The 24267-nt window shown below is 40.5% G+C and overlaps 2 protein-coding genes across 12 annotated transcripts; one reads left to right on the top strand and one right to left on the bottom strand.

The window, feature by feature from the left end:
• On the bottom strand, positions 1767–5153 carry LOC110433970. 11 transcript variants are annotated; one of them, XR_002451423.1, is made up of 5 exons: positions 4734–5152; positions 3550–3603; positions 3128–3168; positions 2494–2639; positions 1767–2340 (listed from the first exon to the last, which is right to left on the bottom strand). XR_002451423.1 is itself a non-coding variant. In XM_021457249.1 (4 exons), the coding sequence occupies exons 1-4, from the start codon at positions 4976–4978 to the stop codon at positions 2566–2568; spliced, it is 414 nt and encodes a 137-aa protein (XP_021312924.1). In that variant the 5' UTR covers positions 4979–5151; the 3' UTR covers positions 1767–2565. The 11 variants fall into 11 exon arrangements, 6 of the variants coding, with proteins under 6 accessions (XP_021312924.1, XP_021312927.1, XP_021312925.1 ...); XR_002451424.1 differs by having other exon boundaries at positions 2494–2609; positions 4734–5150; XR_002451426.1 differs by having other exon boundaries at positions 1767–2609; positions 3550–3613; positions 4734–5153.
• LOC8078604 (vacuolar protein-sorting-associated protein 33 homolog) lies at positions 11851–23984 on the top strand. The gene is made up of 23 exons (XM_002457965.2): positions 11851–12147; positions 12311–12416; positions 12511–12550; positions 12652–12732; positions 12924–13118; positions 14032–14142; positions 14215–14280; positions 14614–14721; positions 14816–14860; positions 15057–15113; positions 15812–15906; positions 16846–16897; positions 17857–17916; positions 18470–18532; positions 18599–18705; positions 19268–19390; positions 20475–20556; positions 20668–20738; positions 21396–21476; positions 22128–22185; positions 22268–22335; positions 23055–23142; positions 23629–23984. Exons 2-23 carry the CDS (start codon positions 12364–12366, stop codon positions 23728–23730), a joined length of 1806 nt encoding a protein of 601 aa, XP_002458010.1. The 5' UTR covers positions 11851–12147; positions 12311–12363; the 3' UTR covers positions 23731–23984.

Below are 24267 nucleotides of genomic sequence, written 5' to 3'. Positions count from 1 at the left end.
AGCCGGCGCCTCGGCGGCGGAGGCAGCGGTGGCCAGCGCGGCCACCGCCACGAAGGCGGCGATCACGGCGGCGGAGACGCGGGCCATCGAATCGATGCGGACGGGAACGGACGACGAGGTGGTGGCGGCGCCGGGAAGGGGGCTGCTAGGGTTCTGCTGGAGGCGTGGAGGCGGCGTGAGGTGGAATGGGGGCTGGCGGAGGCCATGGGGTCGGATTTATAGGGGGGAGGTGAGGTTTGGTAGTTAACAGCCTGGCCTCAACTGTCGTGCAGGGCGGTTACGATTACTGATCCCGGTTTTGTGGTGGACTGGTGGTGGTGGTGGTGGTGGGATATTCCAGGGTAATTAGGGTTGAATAGTACTAGTCATCATAGAGGGGGCCCACGTTGACAGCGTGTTGTTCTTGTTCACAAGAGCTGGGGCAAGGTCGGCAGTGTTTGGTGCGGCAAAAGGATGGAGGTGACCCGCCGGCCGGTCACTGATGAGATGACCCACAAGGACACAATTATTTCCTTAGGCCTCGTTTAGTTCTATTCAAAATCCAAAAACTTTTCAAAATTTCTTATCACATTAAATTTTATGACACATGCATAAAGCATTAGATATAGATAAAAAAAATAAATAATTGCATAGTTTACTTGTAATTTACGAGACGAATCTTTTGAGTTTACTAGGTAGCATGCCCGTGCGTTGCTACGGGATAGCAAAACTTTTATATTAAAAACATATAGATCGCATGATAAGATAATATAGAGCCGCTTGACATCACTGGGAACAGAGACAACGATCACACTGGCGCTGCTGCATAGCCTACACCTGCATTACACCAACTCGCCACTGCACCGCCATTCTAGCCATCGCCCGCGGTGAGCCACCCCCACGCCTGCCTCGCTCACCGGTATACCATGAGTGAGCCGCCCCCACGCCTACCTCGCTCACCGGTATACCATGGCCACCATCATGGTCTCTCCACATAAGAGACCTAAGGCCCCATATTTTTATGTCACAGTACATACACACACTCGCACAAGCACAAGCATGGCCTTGCCGAGCCCACAACGCTCCGGAACACTTATGCTAGTGAATCGCCCCAAAGGCTCGCCATGGCCGGAGCACCACCACGACAAGCTCCATTCCAGCCATCACAAGCCTATAGAGACCCTAAAACCCCACAACAAGCTCTGTCTCGCCGAAGGACATGCGTTGCACATAGCCGTGCCTGAAGAAGATCCCTAGGTTTCCTACTTGCATTCACAACGCCAGGACGACCATGCATGGTGGTGATGGAGGTCGCGTACTGCAGAACTGATTAGAAACAAATACATATGCCACTAATGTAGTAATAATATCATCTGCAAATAGAGACTCAAACTAACAAGCTACTACTCGTATTTAAGAATAGAGTGATTTTAGCGGGTAGTGCTAATCCCTACATTGATAGCTAGACAGAAATAGCGTAAACCTCTTCTCAGACCTTACTTATCAACGAGTTTAGCCTGTGTTTTTTTCATGTAACAATAGTTGTAGTGTGAAAATATCAAACACGACAATATAATATTATTCAGCTATATTGAAGATGGAAATTCTTGAACCAAAACTACAAAGGTCTGAATTTCTTTCAGATCCTGACCTTTTTCAAAGGAAAAAAAAGGAATCCTTGTCAAAGTATGTTTTGCTCACCTAACAATAAATGTACAACTCTTGAAAGGATCAATTACAGCAAGTGAAAAGCTAAAGTACCACACTGAAAAATGACTAAATCAAGGTCTAGCAAGCTCTTAAAACATTATTATTCAATAATTTATATGTTTGAGAAATCAAGGTTGGTTCTAAGGTCACCTGAACTCTGAAATACATCCCACATGATATCCTCATGCTCTGTGCATCTTGGATGCTAACTACTTGACAGAGTACCTTTTCTTGTGTTATTCTAGCTCAAAAAATTCCACAAAAAAAGATATGGTCATTACACATGAGGAAACATTAAGAGTGTACTGCACAACCTTCTATGGACAGACCTATGGGTGCATATATAGTCAGAATTTCATCCTCTTCCAAAGATTGCAAGGAACAATATCTGTACATACAGTATTCAGTTGGTAGCCAACATAGCAATTTCAGAGACAGATGGATCACTTAGCCAGACTCTTGGAAGGAGAGAAATTATGAGATGGCACTAACAGCACAGATACATATTTTTACAAACTCAGGAAAACAATGATTCAATTAGAGAAGCTATTCACTAACAATATACATACATATTCAGTAAGACCATGATTCAAGGCTGCCCACGGTACGGTCCAGGAAGCAGGCATAGGCCACATTAACTTCATCTGTTGCCTACATCAAGAAATAGTTCTTCCAATGAGACATTAACTTCATTTGTTAAAGTTATTCACTGAGATGCCACTCCTCTATTTCCATTTCCTTCTTATTTGTAGTGTTTCTCTAACAACACGGTGATGCTTTTGTGAAAAATGATTAGGATCTGACCGCAATAATCTGACATTGCTATCCATGTAGTCCACAAATTTGGCCTAATCAGAAAGAGTCACCGCACACAACCTATATTGCAGAAGGCTGTAACCACATGATGACCGATTTGTCACCTGTTCCAAGACATGTGGGCCTTAAAAAATCTGAATTAACAAAAAATCTTGCTTAACCAAAGGAAGCACACACCGCCAAATGAGACCACAATGGAAATTAGGAAACACAACTCCAGACTACTCTAAATCCAGCTCCAGTTGTGAAACATTGTAACTACTGATATCATCTACTAAACAAAGTAGGTAACCTCTACAAAAATAGGTAATACTATTAGCCAGCTCCAACTGGGGGGGAGTAATGTTAAGTCTAGCAGATTCATTAATTCAAATGCCAACCAAGACCTTTTTTATGTGGAGTTACTCATGATTACTAAAACATGGGAATAGAGCACATCTTTCTAATATATTCTTTAAATCGCAGCAATGCATGAGAATTGTTACATAATTCTTGATTACAGATTTAGGCCTACATCAAAGTCTATGTAAAGAAGAAAAGGTGTATATAAACCATAGAGATTAAACAAAAACTATTTTTAATGAAAGCACAAAAACTTGAGTGCACAAAAAATAGTACACACCTGCACAAGCTAGACAGAGATATGTATTTCTTTTGAGTGGTCTGCACAGAATAAATTGAAGAATACATTAACTGAATATAACCAAAAACTTGTCAGTTTGCACACATCAAAATTCAGAACTCTTGCTATTCAAAACACTTTCTATCCCTGATTCAAGAACAAGCAAAATAGCTATAACCTGTGAGCATAAAAATAATTTGACCACATGACCAATTTGAATGATGATCCATACAGTAAAGGCTTGATTACCTATCATATAAAATAAAATTTAGCTAGCAACGCACATTTTATTCCTTAGAGCATACTTCCTATAAAAATCATAATAGTTCACCTGAACCTAGAACACTTTAGCAGCTCTTGATGCTGTCAGCTTATCTATAGCATGTTTTAGAAAATAGGTGTCAAAGTATAAAGGACCTTACACTTTGGAGGCGTAAGTAATGTTCTCTTCAAAGACTGTGTGGTTCGGCTTATTCCTACGTCCACCTTATATTGTATTAGATATAAGATATCAAATTCAGAAAGGAATCTATCAGCAAGCATAATTTTACAGAGCCTCCTCTGAAAAAAGATAAGCAATGAGATTCTTTACATGAGTAACCACCTTTTCTTTATGAATCCTCTTGCTGAACTATATGACTTTCTTAACCACCACCCTCACCCTGATTATGTACATGAGGTGGACTTTTATACTTAACTAAGTACTATCAATTATTCAATCCGTTCAGATGTCATGAGATAAGCAACAATGATGAAAGCACTGCAGTAAATTTGAATTAAATGATATTAAATAAATATACAGAGATGCAGAAGAGAGTTGACAGTCTTGTGCTAAGCAATATACTAAATAGAGATGCTACATGGGTAAGGTCAAATTCCAATTTGCAATTATCAAACAGGCAACAGCTTACGCCAAGTGGTTTGTGTCACAAACATTAAATTTCATCGCGCTAGCAAATTGTTCGGTCAAATTTGACACCTTCAAATCAAATTGCTACTGCTATGCTATTACTACCACGCCCAACCTAATTCTATAACAATATGTCAGTTTGTATCCCAGTTCTAACAGATTTAAGCAGACAAAAGCAATAAGTATGCTATTATTTTTCCTGCAGATCTAATAAAATTATGAATAGATGTAAGCACATCAAATTAAAACTAAACATGCTATACTCTGTATATGTACATTAAGGCTTACATATCCAAAGTGAAAGTGCATTTAAACAATTTTAGAGCATTTAGATCTAACAAACGTATAGGAAAAAATCGACAATTACGCACTGGATCATGAAAAACAATATGCAATTTCGGCTAATCCCTAATCAAACTGTACATCAAAATTATTGTTTTTCATAGCCAGATCTCATTTGCACAACGGATGAAGAGCAAAAGTGCTAAGAAACATTCAGTGCAAAAGCACACAGATCTGCTGGCACAAATCCAATAAGTTAGGGTTTGGTGCTCGGTTTCGCACTTGTGCACAACAGGAACGCGCCGACGAGCAATCCTAGAGGCAGTCTTGTCCAGCGGCATCGAAGGATTAGGGTTTGGTGCCCGATTTTCGCACGTTCACACAACAGGAAGGGATGAGAAGGGATTGGCACACCTGGCGATCCTGCTGCGTTGTGTGGGCGCAGCGACGGTGATCATGGAGGCGGCAGCATCCGGTGGCGTCGGCTCGGTGGTGACGGATCGGGATTGAGGAGGATGGAGCCGAGGTCGCGAGGAGGCGATGTCGCGGTGTCGCAAGGTCTCGCAAGTCGCGAGGGCGTCGCACAAGGCTGAGGCGGCAATGTCGCGAGTCGTGGAGTCGCGATCTGGCGAGGGTGTCACACGAGGAGGAGGAGCCATCGCGGGAGGCCATGGTGTCGCGATCTGGTGGGCATCGCACGAGGAGGAGGGCGGAGTGAGGGAGCGAGACGGTGAATTGGTCCCACTTGCCGGCGCCTTCCTATCGTACTTGCGACGAAGCGTGGATCGCAGGTAGAAGCGGACCGACGGAACGAAGGGGAGAATGTCGCACCAGGGGGAGGTCTTGATTCGACAATAATTGTCAAATACAAACAAGAGTGCTACAGTATTTCACATTTTCCGTCACATCGAATCTTGCGGCGCATACATATATCATTAAATATAGATAAAAATAATAACTAATTGCACAGTTTACCTGTAGTTTGTGAGAAGAATCTTTTGAGCCTAGTTGGTCCATAATTAAACAATATTTGTTAAATACAAACGAAAGTACTACCGTGTTAATACATTTTATAAAAGAAAATTAGAACTAAACAAGGCCTAAATGTAACCAAGTTAAAGGAGAAAAATATCAACATTTATGATATAAAAGAGAGATATATATGAAACTATATATTGCATGATAAATTGAATGACATTCTTTCTCCTTTTCAAATAAGTCGTCATGACTTACCTATATACATGAATTTTGTTATGTATCTCCATATGCACTATGTGTAAAAGCATAATAATCTTTCCTTTTGGGATGAAGGGTGCACGTGTCAAATGATTATTATTCTAGTGGTTATCTGAAACCCAACTTCTTATCAAACAAAGAAAACATTTGTACAAAAAATATTAACGGAAAGTTCATGAAGATTGACGTGTTTTTTCTCTTTTCAGGCCTTGTTTAGTTTCAAATTTTTTGGTAAAATGGACACTGTAATATTTTCGTTTGTATTTGACAAATATTGTCTAATTATGGATTAACTAGACTAAAAAAATTGTCTCGCAAATTATAGATAAACTGTGTAATTGGTTATTTTTTATCTATATTTAATACTCTATGTATGTGCCGTAAGATTCGATATGACGGAAAAATTTGAAAAATTTGTATTTTTTTAAAAACTAAACATGGCCTCATTTGAAGTCAAGGCCTAACAATTCACGACAAACAATGCCGTTGGGAACGGGGAGTTTTCTTGGTTTGGAGTCTAGCACTCTAGCCTACTAATGAATCTAGGTCAGCGGACCAGCACACCCATTTGCTATGAATCTAGGACCGATCGACAGGTGTGCAATTTAATATATATTTAATTGAAAGCAATTTCAGAATTCAGAGATTCCTTTGATGGAAACCTTATTGAGACCTTGTTTAGTTCTGAAAAGATTTCAGATTTTGGTACGGTAGTATTTTCGTTTTTATTTGATAAATATTATTCAATCATGGACAAATTAAGCTTAAAAGATTCATCTCGTAATTTATAGGCAAACTGTGCAATTAGTTTTTGTTTTTGTCTATATCTAATGCTTCATGCATATGCCCTTAGATTCGATGTGATGAAAAATCTTGAAAAAATTTTAATTTTTGGGGTGAACTAAACAAGGCCTGAACTGAATTTCTATATATGTTTCGGCAAACAAACTCAAGTATTTTCAAGTCATTGAATTGAATGGGAGCATCGTTAGGTTCGGTTGTACTTTCTAAAAGACAGAAAGAAATAACTTGATCCTCAGACACAGGAGCATCTAGCCCGGTCCGCATTTTGAACAATTACAACACGAAAATGGCACCTAATAAGCATATCTATAATGCTATTATAGAATTTTTCTAATATTTACTATACTACCTCTCATCCAATTCTTGAATGGACTATAAAAATCATTAAAACCTTCATAAAAATATAGTTGATACAAAATATAATTTTTATATCACAAACGAACAAAAGAAAACTAGCTAGCAAAGATAATTTGAGAACCGGCTTGGGTCAGCATGACTCAGAAAGCGTACCGACGTGCCATGTGCCATGTTTAACTTGTTTTCAAAACAAAATAAGAAACTAATTAGCGCAGGAGTAATGTATATACGAGACATAGTATGTAAAGCTACAGGTGGAGCCGTCTTCTACTTTGCTCGTTGGCGATGGGGATGAGCTTGTGTAGGGTGCACGACGGCTTGGACAGCTCTTCCTCCAGCTCATCGTGGTGCGAATGACTCAGCAAGCGCTGCCGCCATGAAGCACGCACTTGCTGGGGCACCCAGTACTTGTTGTTGAAGCAACACCTAACATGCATGCATAAGCCCCTCATGCTCCTTACACGATTCCAGGTAGAACTTGCAGCATGGGCTCATCACGCTGTCGTCGGAGCTGCCGAGCTCGATCAAGGTCGTCGTGGATCTCATCATGTACGAAGCGTAGGTAGCTGTTGTCATGCTTTAAGCGAAGAGGGAGTGCCGGCCCTAAGGGGAGGGCAAGAGGTGCGACGGCCGAGGGCCCTCGCGGGATGGGGCCCAAACCTAAGTATATAATACAACATATCTTTTAGCTATAATTTTTGTTTATTAGCATATGTATATATATGATGCAATGTCTTATTACCAAAAAAATCGTGAGCCAAAAGGAGTCAAGCCACCAACGCCTATACACGAGTTGTCACACATCGCGATCATGAGTCGCGATTTCTAGAATTTTTGTGAGATGGTGAGACCGCGAAGAGAGACGCAGCGACATCAGCGACACATTCACCAGTTCACCACGCGATCACGAGCTGCAATGGATAATACCAAAACCTCTGCGCTCGAGTTCTTGCCTTCCAAAATCCAAATGATAGCGGCGACCAGTTGGTAGGGCTCGACGAGGACTACGACATGAGATGTTGGTTATTTCCTTCTAGCCTTTTATTTTTTGTGATTTGTGAATCTTGGTTCTGTTCATGTCCCAATTGTCTAGGCACTGGTTTTTTTTCTTGTTCAATTTTTGTCTAGTACTTTATACTCATATAGTTATATTTTTCTTATAATTTAGGTCAGGTGTTAGAATTTTAGAATGTTACCTAAGAAACATTTGTCAGGGACCATGAAAAGAAAATGAAAAAACAATAAGAGCAATTTGTCTATATATGATTGGATTTGCTTTCCCTTTATGAAAAAATTAGCTTATATTATTATAAAATTTTATAGTTTAGGAGTCGTCGTGATGTAATCGCCAGAGGGTCCTCAAAATTGTAGGACCGGAGGGACGCATCTTAGCAACACAAACAGTAGGAAAGACATTTTTGCTTCTCTCACAAATAAACCTCGCTTATTGCTCCCCTCTCGTGTGGTAGTGCACACTGCGTGCTCAGTGTTTACTGTTTAGAGCCGTCGTCGCTTTGTTTCGTTGTTAGTTGTCAAGCAGAAGTGAGAGATATTTATAGGCAGCTCTACAAGACCGGCCATCATATAGTATACCACTTTATTGATATACTAGCACACTGGACAGTGGACACACTTCTGTTGATTTTCAAGCATATGGGAGAGATATTTATAGATCCTGCAAGACCAGCCATCATATAGTACACCATTTTATTATTTGTCCCCTCTTGTAATATGCTAGTATAGGGCACGCTCCACTGCGTCATCTTCTGTTGAGCATTTGTTGGTAGCGGCGGCTGGTGCTGGACATTTGTTGGTATATATGTGCGGGGTATTTTTTATGGGTGTGTTTGGTTGTCAGCCCAACCTTGCTCCTGGCTTCCTTATGCCAGTTTCTAGTTGTTTGGTTCATTGGTAAGTTCCTGGAGCATGGCTACATGTAGCTAGTCGTACCCCTATAGCCTGAACCAAGTGGGATCGTCGAATCGGCGATTCAATCCTGACCAGGCCTAAGCCAGCTCAGTCGAGTCATTCTCGTCACCTCCCCGCACCTCACCACACGCTCTTCCTGTGTTCGTCCTTCTCCAGGTTGATGTCGTGACTGCAGTAGCCCTTTCCTCCTTGCATCCGACTCGGCAGCGACAACCACTACGATAGAAATCCTCTCTTTTTTCACCACCGTGGTGATGACCCCCTCCTCCTTCATCAGTGCCGAGATTGGTGGACCCTAGATGATGCGCCCTACCTGCAATGGTGCTTGTCGTGCTGCCTTGCTCACTCTGCTCGCACCACGCCTTCCTCGCCCCTCGCCAGTCAGCGGTCCTCCCTGTCTCACTGGAGATCCCATTCGCATCCGATAGGGACGCATCAACAAGGAGCAACACGAGCTCGACGCTAAGCAGCACAGCCACCAGCGTCGGCGCAGGCGAAGGCGGCGTGAACTGCAACCACATCAACTTGAGGATGCACTCAAAGAAGCCTTGGTGAACGCTCCTCCGATCCCTCCTATGCGCGCAAGGGACGGTCAATAACCTTGCCTCACGCTAGAATCTCGGCAACTCGATGGCCCCAGCACATCAACAATAGTGTTGTGGATTCGATGGGACGGTGGCAAGCAGCAAGGTGGGCACTGGGCCCCATTGCGGATGTAGGGAGGTTCTGGTGGATTGGGGGAACTCGTCAGGTTCTTTTCTTGGGCGGCGATGAGAAGATGGAGAGGGTGTGCCAGTCGTGTCTGAGAAAATGACTCAAAGGGGCTGAACTCACCAAGTCGAAAAAAGAGGTGACTATATGCAAACCAAGCCAACCAACCAACACACGAACTCATCCTAGTCAGGCCCAACAACGTACACAATCAAACAAACAAGTTTTGGTTTATTAAGGACAGACTTAGACTAGCCTGACTTAGTTTTACTACCCAAACTTGTATAGGAAACGAGGTAGGCTTTGTTGTCGCGCCGCCTTGTGCTAGACATTTGTTGGTAGTGAGAATTAGGTGTCTCTACAAAATCTTTTTGTGCGCTGTTTTGTTTTTGGCTTTTGTCTACGAACATGGCAAGGATGGAAACAGATCAAATTCACATGGAATCAAATCAATATAAATACCACATTTTTATTTGAATACTAATACAGATAGACTAAAAAAACAAAAAAGACCCCTCCTATGTCATAGCTAGGAAACTATTGGAGAGAAAGGAAATAAATTAAGGTTGCTACTTATCTATATCTAAGGGTGTGTTTAGTTTATCATGGAATGCAAAATACAAAATGCCAAGTATTTTAAAATGATGAAATATAAAATAGCAAACTTATCATATATGTGTTTAATTTCATCCAAAATGTCAATTTTTTCTTGGCGCTAGTGGGGGTGGACGCTTTTGGAGTTTTTTTTTGTCTCTTTGGCTAAAATCTATACCTATCTATAAAGAGCCAAAATTTCAGTCTGCCTTTTTTTTCTGCCCTTTTTTCTGTCCGCTCGCCCTGTCCGCCTTCGTCTGGCATCTTGCCTGTACCGGCTTCGACTCACGGCCAAGCCTCCTTTTACCTAATCTTATACGTTTTCAGTAGAGCTTGAAAACAAAGTTCATGTAGAACCTATACATGTACAAAGTAATAGGGCAAACAAGTAAAGGAAGGAGAATCCAACAAGTCAAATAACAAAAAGAATTACAAATCGAAAAAGAAGCCCAAGATTTTCATTTGGATCTACATATGTTTTCTATATAATAACAAATCCTCTCTGCTTAGCACTCCTGGAATCAGCCCTCGAATCAAGTAGAAATAAAATCTAACAGCGCAAAAAATCGAAACAAATAGTAGCAAGCTGTCGACGCCCTTGATGAGGATGATGGCGTGGGAGATCTTCTAGGTGGCGCTAGGGAGAATTCGAGGACGCCGCTGGCTGTCGACGTGGGGATCCGCCGGCGTGGCACAAGAGCACGGTGATGGGCGTGTTGCCCAATAGCTCGATAAGCCCCAATCATCCATGAGTGGAGCTACAAGTCAGAGAGCAAGGCAAGGGTGGAGAGACATAGAGATCCAAGCCAGCAAAGTTTTGGGGCAATCTCCACACAACCTCACTAGAGCAGGGATGGAGAGGACGCCCATGGGTGGAGGAGAAGAGGAGCAGGTGCGTGCACAGGTGTGGCGGCGGCTGGTGAGTAAATATTAGACCTAGGGTTATTTTGGATGAAGCATTATATACTGGTGGGATAGTGGGCTGTAGTTGGGCTGAGCCGGGCTGACACGGACGATTTTGCGCTGTGCGTGGTTGCCCAAGTTGACCAAGCTATTGGCTGGGTTCTTCGTCCCCACATCACATGACCACGGGTTCCGAGATTCTCAGCACACGGACGGACAGAGGACGAGGGTGCCATCACTTTAGGTGCGGAACAGGATAGTGGCGAGACGAGACAGAGACAACGAGCATACTTCTGCTATTTAACCGGAGACGAGGCTTGGAGCCCTGAATTGAAGAAGCACCACGTTCCAAAAATCGAATCCACCTGAGCTTCAAACCGCTTCACGCAGCTTGCGCACAGCGAGCTCAAGCGAGCTATCCCATGCCAGACCAAGCAGCATCAGGTCGCATGTGCCACGTGCAGCGAGAATCGCTTGAGCTGGCAGTTTTTCCCAAAGAAAAAAATTGATGTGGAGACCCACAAGATCACAATTTTGGTATGAAAGCAAATAGAGATGCTACTAAAAAAAAATAGAAAACTGATTACCTTCATTCAAGGTAATAAAATTTGAAACTAGAAACATCATAATTTTTAGGAAGGGCGCCCGAACAACTTATATTAGTATTGTGGATTTAGTGCCATAAATTTTAACTATGGTAGCCTACTATACTATTTATTAAATAATGAAAAAATTTTATGGTCATTTGTTCTCTCCAATACTAAAACTTATATATCCCGTTGCAACGCACGTGCATATTTACTAGTCTAAAATAAAGAATGACCACCTTTTTGCTAAATTTTTGCATCATGTTTAGTTTTATTATTATGCAAAATGATGGTCTAAAATCCAGAATTTTTTTGGATGAAACGGAACTAAACACCCGCTAATTATCTATACCTCTATTTCTTTAAACTCCGGTGTTTTTTTTGAAAAACGAATTAAAAAACATAAAAACAAAACAAATATCGATTTTCATTTTTTTACCTCCTTCGGCTGCGTCTGCGTGCTGCCCAGCCCAGCCCATCTCGTCTCAGCGATACCGGCCGCCGCCGGCGACCTTCGGTCTATCGAACTCGCAGCGCCCCAACGCCGGTGATCCCGCTGGGCGGCAGGAGGAGACGACGGGTGCCGCGGAGCGCCGCCGCCGCCCGATCTCCCTCCCTTGGGCGGTGGACTGCGTCATTGCTCCGTAGACACCCTCTGGTCCGTCCCGTGACGTGCCTCCGCCGCAAACCCGCTCGATCAGCCTGAGGTATTGTACGATTTCTGCCTCATCCAGTCATCATTTATCGCCAATTGATTCGTGCGTGCTCAAATTGCTTAATTCTGTGATCTTGGATGTAGTGTATACTGAAAATTCCTGTACTGCTTGATTAATCGTTCTTTCCTGCCCCCCGTTGCCCACCTCTGTTTAGGCTGGGGATCTACCGGGACTTGGATAGATTCATTTCAATTCAAAGCTGGGCAGATGGCGCAGATCCCCAATCTCGACAACGCGCCGCTCAACCTTGCGGCTCTCAGGTGCCCCCACCATCGTGAACCGTCTGATTCGCTCGCCTCCTCCTATATCTGTTAAGCATTTGGATTGTGACAGGCTTATTCGATCTGTTTGTAGGGAGCAGTCGCAGAAGGACCTGCTTGGCATCCTAAAAAATGTGTGTTTCCTGTCTCAAGCTGCTTGTTATAACATGATCACCGGTGGTCTTGTTGTTGATACTGAACTGAGAAGTTTGATTTCCTTTGTGATGCGTACCAGATAAGGGGGAAGAAGTGCTTGGTCATTGATCCCAAGCTCGCTGGGACTCTGTCACTGATTGTGCAGACATCGCTGCTAAAGGTGTGATGACACTTATGTGTATGCTAGTCTTGTCTGGTTATCTTTAATAACTCTGTGTTGCAGTAATATTCTTTGCTAGTACATTTTATATTTTATATATATCATATGTCAAGGTCTAGGCTATGCCATAGCGTATTCCCCAGTTCATCTGGAGTTTCTTAGCTCATTACGCCCTTTATTCTGCTTATCAGGAGTATGGTGCGGAATTGCGGATTCTCTCGCCCGACCCCTTGCAGACGGAATGCCCAAAGATCATATATCTTGTGCGCTCTCAGCTAAGCTTCATGAAGTTCATTGCAAGTCAAATCAAGAACGATGAACCTAAAGGGCTCCAGAGGGAATACTTCCTTTACTTTGTACCTCGCCGCACCGTTGCTTGTGAGAAGGTATCTGTTATCTATATCTATATCTCTTATAAAGATAAACCCCACTAGCTATTTCTCTTGCCATGCAAAGTGTCCACATCAGCATCCACTAGAACATTCCACTAGTACATTCAACTATCTCGCCATGCAAAGTGTCCACATCAGCATTGACTAATACATCCAACTAACACATGCCATTATATCTTCATTCAAGCTATTCACATTAGCAAACCACATCATTTATTAACATATATTGCTGCATTACCAACACTATACATATATATTCTTAGTGATTAATATTCTAACATATTTATATTACTTCTTCATACCAGCGGCAACGCGCGGGGAATCCTCCTAGTTCTTTTCATGTTTGAACTAATCCACTAGTGGGTTCTATATTGTGTATGGGTGCTGTAGAATAGTTTGCAATGCTCAGATCTATTGATTTGTTATAAATTTAAATTCAAATTTATTAATAACAATGAAACTCAAAGTAATAACCGTTTCCCAGTTAGATGGACATGTATCCTTGAACCTTCTGATTCTTGTATGTTCATGCATTCAATCAATTACACTTGGCAGGCTGGAGCTAGCTCATTAGTTTATGCCTTTGCCCTTAGGCTATGCTTAGACATGAGTTTAATGACAGCACCTTGTGTATTGTATTTGTCATGCTAAGCATTGGCTGTGTCCTGTTTGTACTATATATACAATTCTCATACATGATGCGTATCAGGCCTGAAATATTATTTACTTTGACCATGACTTTACATTATTATTTTGCATATATGTATGTTAATGTTTTAAGAATAAATAACATACCTTGAAGATGATCTGTGTCTTTCTTTTTCTGCTGCCATGAAGATGAATGGAAATAGAACATGTCTCTGATTGGAAAATGACTTCTAAGAACTGTTTTACTTGGCATCTGCAGATCCTGGAGGAAGAGAAAGTTCATCAGAGACTGACATTCGGAGAATATCCCTTATATCTAGTTCCATTGGATGACGATGTCCTGTCTCTTGAACTTGACCATTCTTTGCAGGTACTATTGCATATATCTAGCATTTGTCTTTCTGATATTCTGAATCTCATTTTAGCCCTTGTGATTTTATAGGAATGCCTTATTGAAGGAGATACAAGTTCTATCTGGCATGTTGCTAAAGCGATCCATAAATTAGAGGTATCTATGTCTTCCTTGTACTAGTGGCCTGTTTGGATTGGACCCTAGGAAAGCTGCCTACCAGGCAGCAATTCCAGGCTTGCATTTTTGGTGGTCTGGGCTGGATGGTGTTGGCTGGCCCAGGCCACCAACCAAAAAGGCCCTAATGCATGCATTTGTGCCTGAGGTATTAAATGGACATGAGTACAGAGTATGTACAATTTTAGAAATATTGAAAATCTCAAGTTCACTATTAATTAAGTAGAAGACATAACACCCTGTTGTACTTTGTTGTACTGACTTATAAGATTCTTGAAACTATTCATTTGTGCTTATTGCTGCATCTTTTGCCAGTTTGCATTTGGAGTTATCCCGAATGTTAGGGCTAAGGGTGTGGCGTCAACCAAAGCTGCAGAGTTGTTGAATAATATGCAACTAGAGGATCCAGTCAACATGGATGATGTAAGACCAACTGATGTTTTGCTTCTGTGACCCAAGTTTCTAAATTTATTTGAACCTGACTAGTTCCATCTTTTTTTTCTTTGTGATGTCTTAGATGGGGATTCCGGAGATAAACACTGTTATTCTGCTAGACAGAGAGGTACGCATTCTATTATATTCTATTTGCACTGTGATTTTCATTTCCGAAAACAATCATTTAGTGTTTCTTGTCATCTGTTTTGACCATGTATTTCTCTTGAAGTCATTAACTGATACATTTTACAGTGATATCAGGTGTGATACTGTTTTGATGTATTGTAGTTTTTCTTATCTGTTCTAATTTTATTTCCATTCAGGTGGACATGGTGACACCAATGTGCTCTCAGTTGACGTATGAAGGCTTGTTGGATGAGGTAGGCTATAGAAACTTTCCATCCTGGCTTAAATTCATGAGCATGTGATTTGTTTCTGTTTTCTTGTTAACCATGGTAAAGTCATCATAGAACTATGAACTTGCATCTGTATGACGTTCTAATATCACTTTATCTAAAGATGGAACCAACAAGCAACATTGTATAATTCCCTTTCTTTATATTAATACAAATATATGCAGTGCTCCTGTATGTTCGAGAAAGAAAATATGTCTGAAACATCCTTTTTTTAACACACGATTTTTATGTGGTCAAATGAACGATTTCATGATCTGCAATTGTTGTGCTCAGATGCATATTGGAGGTGGCCTATTTGGCACTCCAGAACTATCTATGAAAGCATCTAGCCATTATATAATGGCTAATTTGCTTTGTGTTTATGACTCTGAAAGTAACTCTAAAAATATGGTGGCATTGGCTAGGGGCTCTTTGGTTGGCTCCTGACTCCTGAGCAGTGCTGCCTGGCCCAGGCAGTGCTCCTAGTGCCTCAATCCAAACATGCCCGATATCACTGCATGATAGGTCCTGAAACATTCTTTTTGGCCTAAATAAATGCAATCGATGCATGCAGATGATCTATCCATCCATTTTGTAAACCCTAAACCTGCTGCATTGCTACAGTGATATAGAATCTCAAATTGTTTGAATTTAAATATCTAGGATCATGTAATATTCTACAGATGCTACAAATTAATAACGGTTCAGTGGAAGTTGATGCAAGCATTATTGGAGCTCAACAAGATGGGAAAAAGGTTAAGGTTCCACTGAATTCAAGGTAAATTTCCCTGCCTCAGTTAGTGACTATTAATCTGCTCTTTAAATTTTGAAATACTCCTGGTCACAAATATGAAGGTTAAGGTTCCACTGAATTCAAGGTAAATTTCCCTGCCTCAGTTAGTGACTATTAATCTGCTCTTTAAATTTTGAAATACTCCTGGTCACAAATATGAATCGTTTTAGATCTGCCATAAGTCAAACCTTTTTAGTTGTCCTAAATGACTGATCTATATCTAGATAAAGCTAATCACCACTATATGTCTATCTCATCATGCAAGCCATCCACATCATCCCCACTAACTATCCACATCATCTCCCGCTAATAGACATGTCATCCCACTAACTTTCAACCTCTCAATTGAAAGGTATCCACATCCTCTCCATTTAATTTTACTTCAAATTCTCCGCAATCCCCGCAGCAATGCGCGGGGTATATTCTAGTATCTGTTACTGAGAGAGTACATGTTACTAAATTGTAAATTTTCTTTGTGCCAACGAATACTTTGTAGCGTACTTTTTTTATTTAGTTTTTTATTCTTAGCTACTCTATTGGCATCGTTGTCATTATCAAGATACTTATGGTTTGTTTTGCACAGTTTTGAAACTTTTGGATCTAGAAAGTTGAGATAATTGTTATTAATGGATTTCTTAGTTTTTGAAGTTAATATCTGTTACTCCTTCCTATCAAAAGTGATGGTGCAAAATGTCTGCAATCAAACTTCTGATGTCTGATCAACTTACCTTCATGAGTACCTAGATTGGCTTTTGATGAAAACTACTTTTGTACAAATTTATTGCATAGAGGCTGGTACTTATTTGTGACTGTAGATAGTGCAAATATATGTTTGCAATTGTCTTATTGTACATAGGCTTTCATTTCAACAGGATATTTTGCTGTATTTGGAGCTATGCATTTATATTGGTGTTTTTTTTTCAGCGATAAGTTGTACAAGGAGATCCGAGACCTCAATTTTGAAGTTGTAGTTCAGGTTCACTCCACTGACTACAACTTTCGTTTATTCATGTGAAGGAACTTTGTGCTAACTTTTGTGGTTTTGGTCATAGTTCCGCTAGGCGCTCGCCTAGGCGCGATTCAGCGCGACTAGGCGGTAGTCGGAGGGTGCTCGCCTCGCCTATGGGGGTAGGCGGACCCCTAGGCGGCGGTGGCTCGTCGGCGGCGGCGGTGGGGGAGGTGGAGGGGGTACTGCGGCGCCGCGGTGTCCCCACGTGCAGATCCAGTGATCTGGGGACGAGGCGCAGCAGAGAGAGCCGGCAGCGGAGAACGAGACGCAGCAGAGAGCACCGGCAGCGGCGGAGGAGGCAGGGAATCGGGCGGCAGAGGAGGAGGAAGAGGATGCGGTGGCGGAGGAGGAGGTGGCAGGCGTGGCTGGGAAGAGGCGGGCGAGCGCGGCTGGCGGCGGGCGCACAGAGGAGGCGCACAGAGGAGGGCGCACAGAGGCGGCGGCTGATGCAGGCGGAGGCGCGGGGGTCGGGTGCGGCGTGAGGGAGCGGGTGCGGCGCGTGAGGTGAGGGGGATAGGGTTTAGGGTTTGTAGTCTATGGAAGATGGGCTGGGCCCTTGCCTGTTGGGCCTTTTTACCTATTTAGGCTAGCCTTTCTATCTATTTGGACTCACTATTCAGCTGTTTTTTTTCTCTTTAGAAGGTAATATATGTATTATCAGTATATATATATATATATATATATATATATATATATATATATATATATAAACGCCTAGCAAAACACCTAGAAGCGCCTAGGCGCGATTAATCCCGCCTAGGCGCTAGGCTAGGGGTCATCGCCTAGAGAGCGCCTAGCGCCTAGCTGAACCTTGGTTTTGGTTGTACCTGCTATTGTCATAGCCATCATTTCTAATTCCAGTTTGTTTAGTTATAGCTACCATCATTTCTACCCATATTAAATAATTTAAATTGTATTGACTGCAGGTTTTACGTCAAAAAGCAACATCTATTCAGCAAGATTATGCGGAAGTGAAATCCACAAACGTAAGAATTAAGTGTGTTGTGTTTTCCGTGTGTCCTCTATGTCTAGCATTGTTCAAGAGGAAGGATGCAAATGCCAAGTTCATGTGTGTTTTATTTAAATATGGGCCACCTCTTTCAGATGATTTACTGATATAAATTTATTTTTAGACTATTTACTGTTGGAACTAGAATGAGTCCCCATGTTATATTAAGATTGAATTATTGTTCCCCAACAAATCAAGTATTTTGTATGTTAATCAAGTTATAGTTTCTTTTAGAGATAAGATTTGAGTTCTTTGGAGAAAGCCTCTATAATGGATTGTAATTGTTTCAATCAGGACAATTGATAAACAAAAGTGTCTAATCTGCCTCTATTCTTCAACCATACCAGAGGATTGAATCAGGACATGCTTTTATGGAACTCTTAGTATGAATAACTTACTACTTTTTAGTGTGTTTCTTGCGTCCAGTGTTTAAATGTTATGCCTCTTTATTTCTACAGTAAATTACCTTTGGCTAGTACAATGTACAAAAGGGAAGGGAATTAATTAATTGATATTGTGGTTTTTAACAGACTCAGTCCGTTTCGGAGCTCAAGGATTTTGTGAGGAGGTTGCACTCGTTACCGGAGATAGCTGTGAGTTGATTGCATGCCTTCATTTTTCTCTGATATTATTTTACTAACTTATTGCATGTTGTTTAGAGGCATGTTCATTTGGCACAACACTTGCAATCATTCACGGGAAAACCCTCCTTTCATGCTCGACTAGACATAGAACAAACAATATTGGAGGTTCAGAACTTTGAAATGTGAGTTTATCTTTGCACTGCCCTTTTTTTTTCTGCTTTTGAACACCGAGGAGCTGCATTTCATTAAGAGGTTGTTTGGTTTAAGGAGGAACCCATCCCCCAAATTTGGTGGAATTACCTCATTCCTCATGCTTATACTGATTATTAGATTGTGAGGAATGAGGTGGTGATGGATCAACTTATTCTATTCCACAAATCAAACAAGATGATGGATGGTTCATTCCTCAAACCAAACACCCTGTAATTTTCTTCTGTTTCTTTTTCTTATAGTTCATTCATCACTTGTTATCCTTAAGTTTACTCATTTGCTTAAAATATCCCTTTTTGTATGCTTGTTTTTATCGACGTGCAGGAAACTTGGTGAATGAGTAAAGCAAAGTTTTCTCCTTGAGCTTTCACCAAGTTGAACTTGCGTTTTGAATTGCATTTGTCTTGACATTTTTTACTCTCACACTTCTATGAAAGCTGCCTAAATTTTATGTTAAGTTGGGCCACATGTTTTCTACGAGGTCCTGTTTTAGTTCTTCCCGGTATATATGAGCTAAGCTAACTTCATCCCCAGATGCTTTGAGTACATTGAGGAGATGATACATAAGCAGGAAGCTATTGAAAATGTCCTTCGCCTTTTGGTGTTACTTTCTCTTACAAATGCTGGGCTTCCAAAGAAGAATTTTGATTACTTGAGGTATGCTTATGTTGGTTTATGAAACTTTCTCTTTTTCATTTTTTGCTTATGCACACTTCTGCTATTTCCTGCCGTCATTGCGGCTGCAGCTGCAGCTGCAGCTGTACAGCATGCTGCAATGTTGCTACTACTTAAGTACTTGTGCACCTGCAGCTGCAGCCGCAGCAACAGCAGGAAGTAGTAGAAGGAGCTGGCTCAAAGCTTTATGTTCATTATTGGTTAATTGTTTTACAACTTATTAAATGTATTGCGGCATTAAGGTATGGGTTGATAGTGTCGTCTGTCTTGGAGCACAATTTTCTTTCTAGCTATCACATCAGAGATGCGCCTTCTCTCCCAACTTTTTATGAACTAATAGATAGATGTGTTGGTACCCAGAAATACTGAATATAAAGCATCTGTGTAATTTTCCTCCTCTCCCATATCAAGCTAGTGCATAAATTAAAAAAGTTGATAAATTTAAATACTGTGTAATATTAGATATTCATAAAGGCTTTACGTCACATAACAGCATGATCAAGCCAATGATCTTAAAGCCCTACATTTTTATAAACTGAAAGTGTCCTCATGTCTAGCCAGAGACACCTTGACTAGCGAACTGAGACTGGGCTTCTGACCATAAACTAGACATCGTCAATTCGTCTTTGATCCCTGTAACCCAATGCAAAAAAATTGTTACTAGCGGAGGTGCTACCATTCTTAGTATTATGTGTCACGGCCGCATTTAAGGCACATTTTTGCTATAATAATTGTTCCACAAACATAAGATAATTTTTTGGGTCTTATCAACAAATGTATGGCATGCTTCATACTCCAATGCAAAACAAGTGTGCTGCTCCCTACACAAACCCTTAATAAGAAATATCCATCCTTTAACATCTATCGTTTGCATGCATGAATTGAATATAGACTTAAGATGGAATACACGGATTTGTGGAGTAGATGCTGTTTAAAAGTACGTGCTTTAGGATGCTATTGTGCATTTGTTATACATCCTATGTTTATTAGAATTTATTGTTTAGATTCCAGCATGCTGTTGAGTGTACACTTAATCCTTCTTTACTCTGCCTTTTTTACTGGCTAGGCGGGAGATACTTCATAGTTATGGCTTTGAACACATGCACTTATTATACAATCTGGAGAAGGCTGGCCTTCTTAAGAGGCAGGTTAGTCAGATTTGAGTGTCACCAAACTTTTTCTTCAGAGTCATCTGTGGTTCCTTCAATGTTGTTTTCTTTTGCCTTCCTAATCTTCAATGACATTGTTGTACTACCCAGGAATCAAGAAGCAATTGGGTTGGTATTACAAGAGCACTGCAGCTTATAGTTGACGTGAATGATACGGCAAAGTATTAACTCTTGAGGCTTTATATATACTTTGCATTATGTTCTATTTGCTCATGCTACAAGCATTTGGGTTCATATATGCTTGGTTACATAAATACTGCCTCTAATCCAAAATGTAAAGTGTTTAAGTTTTGTTCTAAGTCAAACTTCTATAACTTTTGACAACATCTACAGTAGCATATAAATGCACTACCAAGACATTTAGTGGTGTAGTTAATAAACTAATATGGTGTTGTAGATGTTGGTACAATTTTGTATTGGTCAAAGTTAGAGAAGTTTAAGGCAAAACTAAAGCATTTTGCATTTTGAAACAGAGGGAGTTGTATTCCCCAATGCATGCACTGATACACAGGTCTCCTGCATGTTCAAGAAAAGTAAACTGTTTCTGTCTTCTTCATATAAGTTATTATATATATAAACTGTTTCGCTACATCCTTTCAAACTTCATCCTAATTTTTACCAAAATGTTTTAGAGTCAATATTTTTTCTGTTTAGTTCTAATTTTGTTTAGAAGTTATTTGTTTTCCTGCAATGCACTGCTTCATTGTAATGATTATTCAAGGCATAATTGTGGCCATTCTTCAGCTCGTTATAACTAGCCATTCGATATCTAGTTACACCTTCAACTTCTACTAATCTATTCTTATTGTCAATCTCAGCCCTACTGATATATCCTACATCTTTTCTGGATACGCACCTCTTAGTATCCGCCTTGTTCAGCATGCAGTGAGATCTGGATGGTATGTTTCTCATGCTAGTTTCTTTGTGTCCCTTTACTTTTTTTTATGATGATGACGTGTTTCTTTGAATGTAATCTGCGGAGAAAGGATTGTTTAACTTCCTATGGAAGAAATGTTTCTATGCCAAAAGAAGTCTCAGAATAAAATATCTAGGTCTTTGAGTAACGGAAAGTTCTTATTACACATGATCTTTATTCATTTCCTTTCTTGGGTAAAACTTACATGCATTAAAGAAAGAAAATTGTCCCATGTATTCCTTAGGAATGTAGCCTTCCAATTCCTTTTTATATATTTATTTATAAATTGTGCAGACTTCAGTTGTGGAAACTTGTGAGCCATTTTGTTGATATAAATTACAAAAAGTCTCTTCTATTAGATTGAGTATCCAGTATAATAGGAGTGTCGCCCAATTTTCTTATATCTACATTTCTGCTCTCTTAGCCAAAATAGATCCTGCCTTTTACCAATTATCAGATAAAAAAGTGCTGTTTATTTGGCAACAAATGCTTCACCCATCCTTTTCGGGTGGGAAAGCTTCAGCTGTTATGTTGTACAAGTGGTTTGCATGCATGTCCTTAATAACCTTAATTAATGGATAGAACGTTTGCGACATATACTTTCTCACACTGAAATTTATTTCTCACTTTGCAGGCGGTCTATTGAAGAACTGTTGAAACTATTGCCAGGCCCACATCTAGATTTGAAAAGAGTGAGTGGAACTCGTTGAATTGACTTCTCGTTTTAGGGAAGCAAAAAAAATCTTTTCCTTAAAGATTTTCTCACTCATGTAGGGTGGTTTGACAATTAATTCGTCACCAGAGGTGCATCCAGGTTTAGGGGCTCAACAGAGTATTGACAGGTAAATTCACTGCTGTATAACAATTCAAACATGACAGAAATGATTGAAGTGGAGACTGGAGAGAGATGGGAGGGATATGGACACCATGTTGACTCTGTATGCAAATTCAAGGAAATTGGGGATCGAAGATGTCATGCACAAGCACAAGCACAAGCACAACACACTTGGTATCTGAGAGGAGGAGCACCATGCCTTCCTAGGGCCTTTCGATTGTGTTATTGTTTAGAGATAAGATTAGGTTGTATTGTTTCTCTAGGATAAGCCATCTATCATTATAAGGATGGCATGCATCTTCTCTAGGAAAGAAAAACAATATATCATAACTCCTAGTGCATCAGCTATCCTTGTCCTTGCCTAGAGGCCACTGTTTTCCAGCACAGTCGTGCTGATTGGGTTCAAGGCCATCTAAAATAGATATGCTTGGCTAGTAATGGTCGCAACAGAAGTAATTAGTCATGTTGACGTCAGACATAGATGGTCAAGTTTTTGGTGTTACTCAACCAGTTTTCCCTGAAATATGTGGTACCAAAATGCATAGCAGATAATTTCTGGATAGTATGTAGCAGATCTGGGAGAATGATCTCATGCTTCAATCAAAACCATATATTTAATAGAGAAGAGTGCTAAAACTTATATAGTCTTGATATGGAAAACATTGTGGACCATCCCCTAGCATTCACAGTTATAAATCTGCTTTCTAATATTTCTGTTTATTCTAGGGTTGGTCATCGCTCTCTGGTTTTGGTTGTATTTATTGGCGGTGTCACATTTGCTGAGATTGCTGCCCTTCGATTCCTTAGTGCACAGGTATGCCTTGTCCTACTTGTTTCTCAGTTCTCAGATGTTTAGAGCAAATGGATTCCAAGGTATTTTCTTAGATATGAAAAATCACTTCAGTATTCATGGTACATAGGAGTATCTTTTTTTCCTGATTTTGTTTTCTCAATTACTAAATCAATAAGAATAATTTGGTGCAACCATTTTATATTGGTTAGCACAGAGTAAAGTCTTTTTCGTGACTTTTGTTGTCCCCTTTGTTATGAGAGTTGATTAGATCAGCCCTCCTCCCCCACACCACTACCAAAAAAACCTGACCACTATACTTCTGTTTACCTGAACAAAAAGTCTTTCTCTGAACTTTTTTACTGCATATAATACCTGAATTTTGACTATGAAATAATTTCCTCTCTTTAGTTGGGCCACACTTTTTTTTTTCTCGAACACGCATGAGGAAGTTGGACCACACTTTAGTTAGTTTTCTTCACTTAATACCTCTTGCCTTGTGTATTGCAGGAAGGAATGGGCTATGACTTCCTCGTTGCAACAACAAAGGTCGTCAATGGAAACACAATACTCAGACCAATTATAGCTAATAGCAAAGAGGGGATGATGTGATTTTGTTCTTTTGCTTGCATGTGTTTTCGTAATTACAATTGTAGACAAACCCAAGCTTGAAGGTGTTCTGGTTTGGCTAGGGGTTCGTGTTTGTTCAGCAACTGGATGACAAGGCTAACACCGTAACACGCTTGTCGATAGATGGAATCCAATAGTCTCATTTTGATTCAGTTCTGTAGCACATTCTCCTTACTGTAAATCACTGGTCTTCATGTGTTCGTCTATCCTTTTATTCAATTAACTGCTTCCTTGAATGCCGTGCATGTTGTTTCTGGACCAATATTGTGAAAAAAAAGGAATAATATATAGAGCCTGTTGCAAATCTGCATATTCTTATTCTTCTTTTTTACTGGACGAAAATCATGTCTATGTGAAATATAAAATGAAAATGTCAGCAAGCTATTTTTTGCCATTCAAAAATGTGGTTGGAGAAGTTTTTATTGGAGCAGGGGAATGTTCAAATGTCTTGAGAGTTGAAATGCGAGATCCTTGGCCTGTTGATTCTATTTTTCTTGTGAAGTTTCAACTCATATAAGT

The sequence above is a fragment of the Sorghum bicolor genome, chromosome 3, assembly GCF_000003195.3.
Source record: "Sorghum bicolor cultivar BTx623 chromosome 3, Sorghum_bicolor_NCBIv3, whole genome shotgun sequence".
Taxonomy (NCBI): domain Eukaryota; kingdom Viridiplantae; phylum Streptophyta; class Magnoliopsida; order Poales; family Poaceae; genus Sorghum; species Sorghum bicolor.
This window is presented reverse-complemented; position numbering and strand designations above follow the sequence as displayed.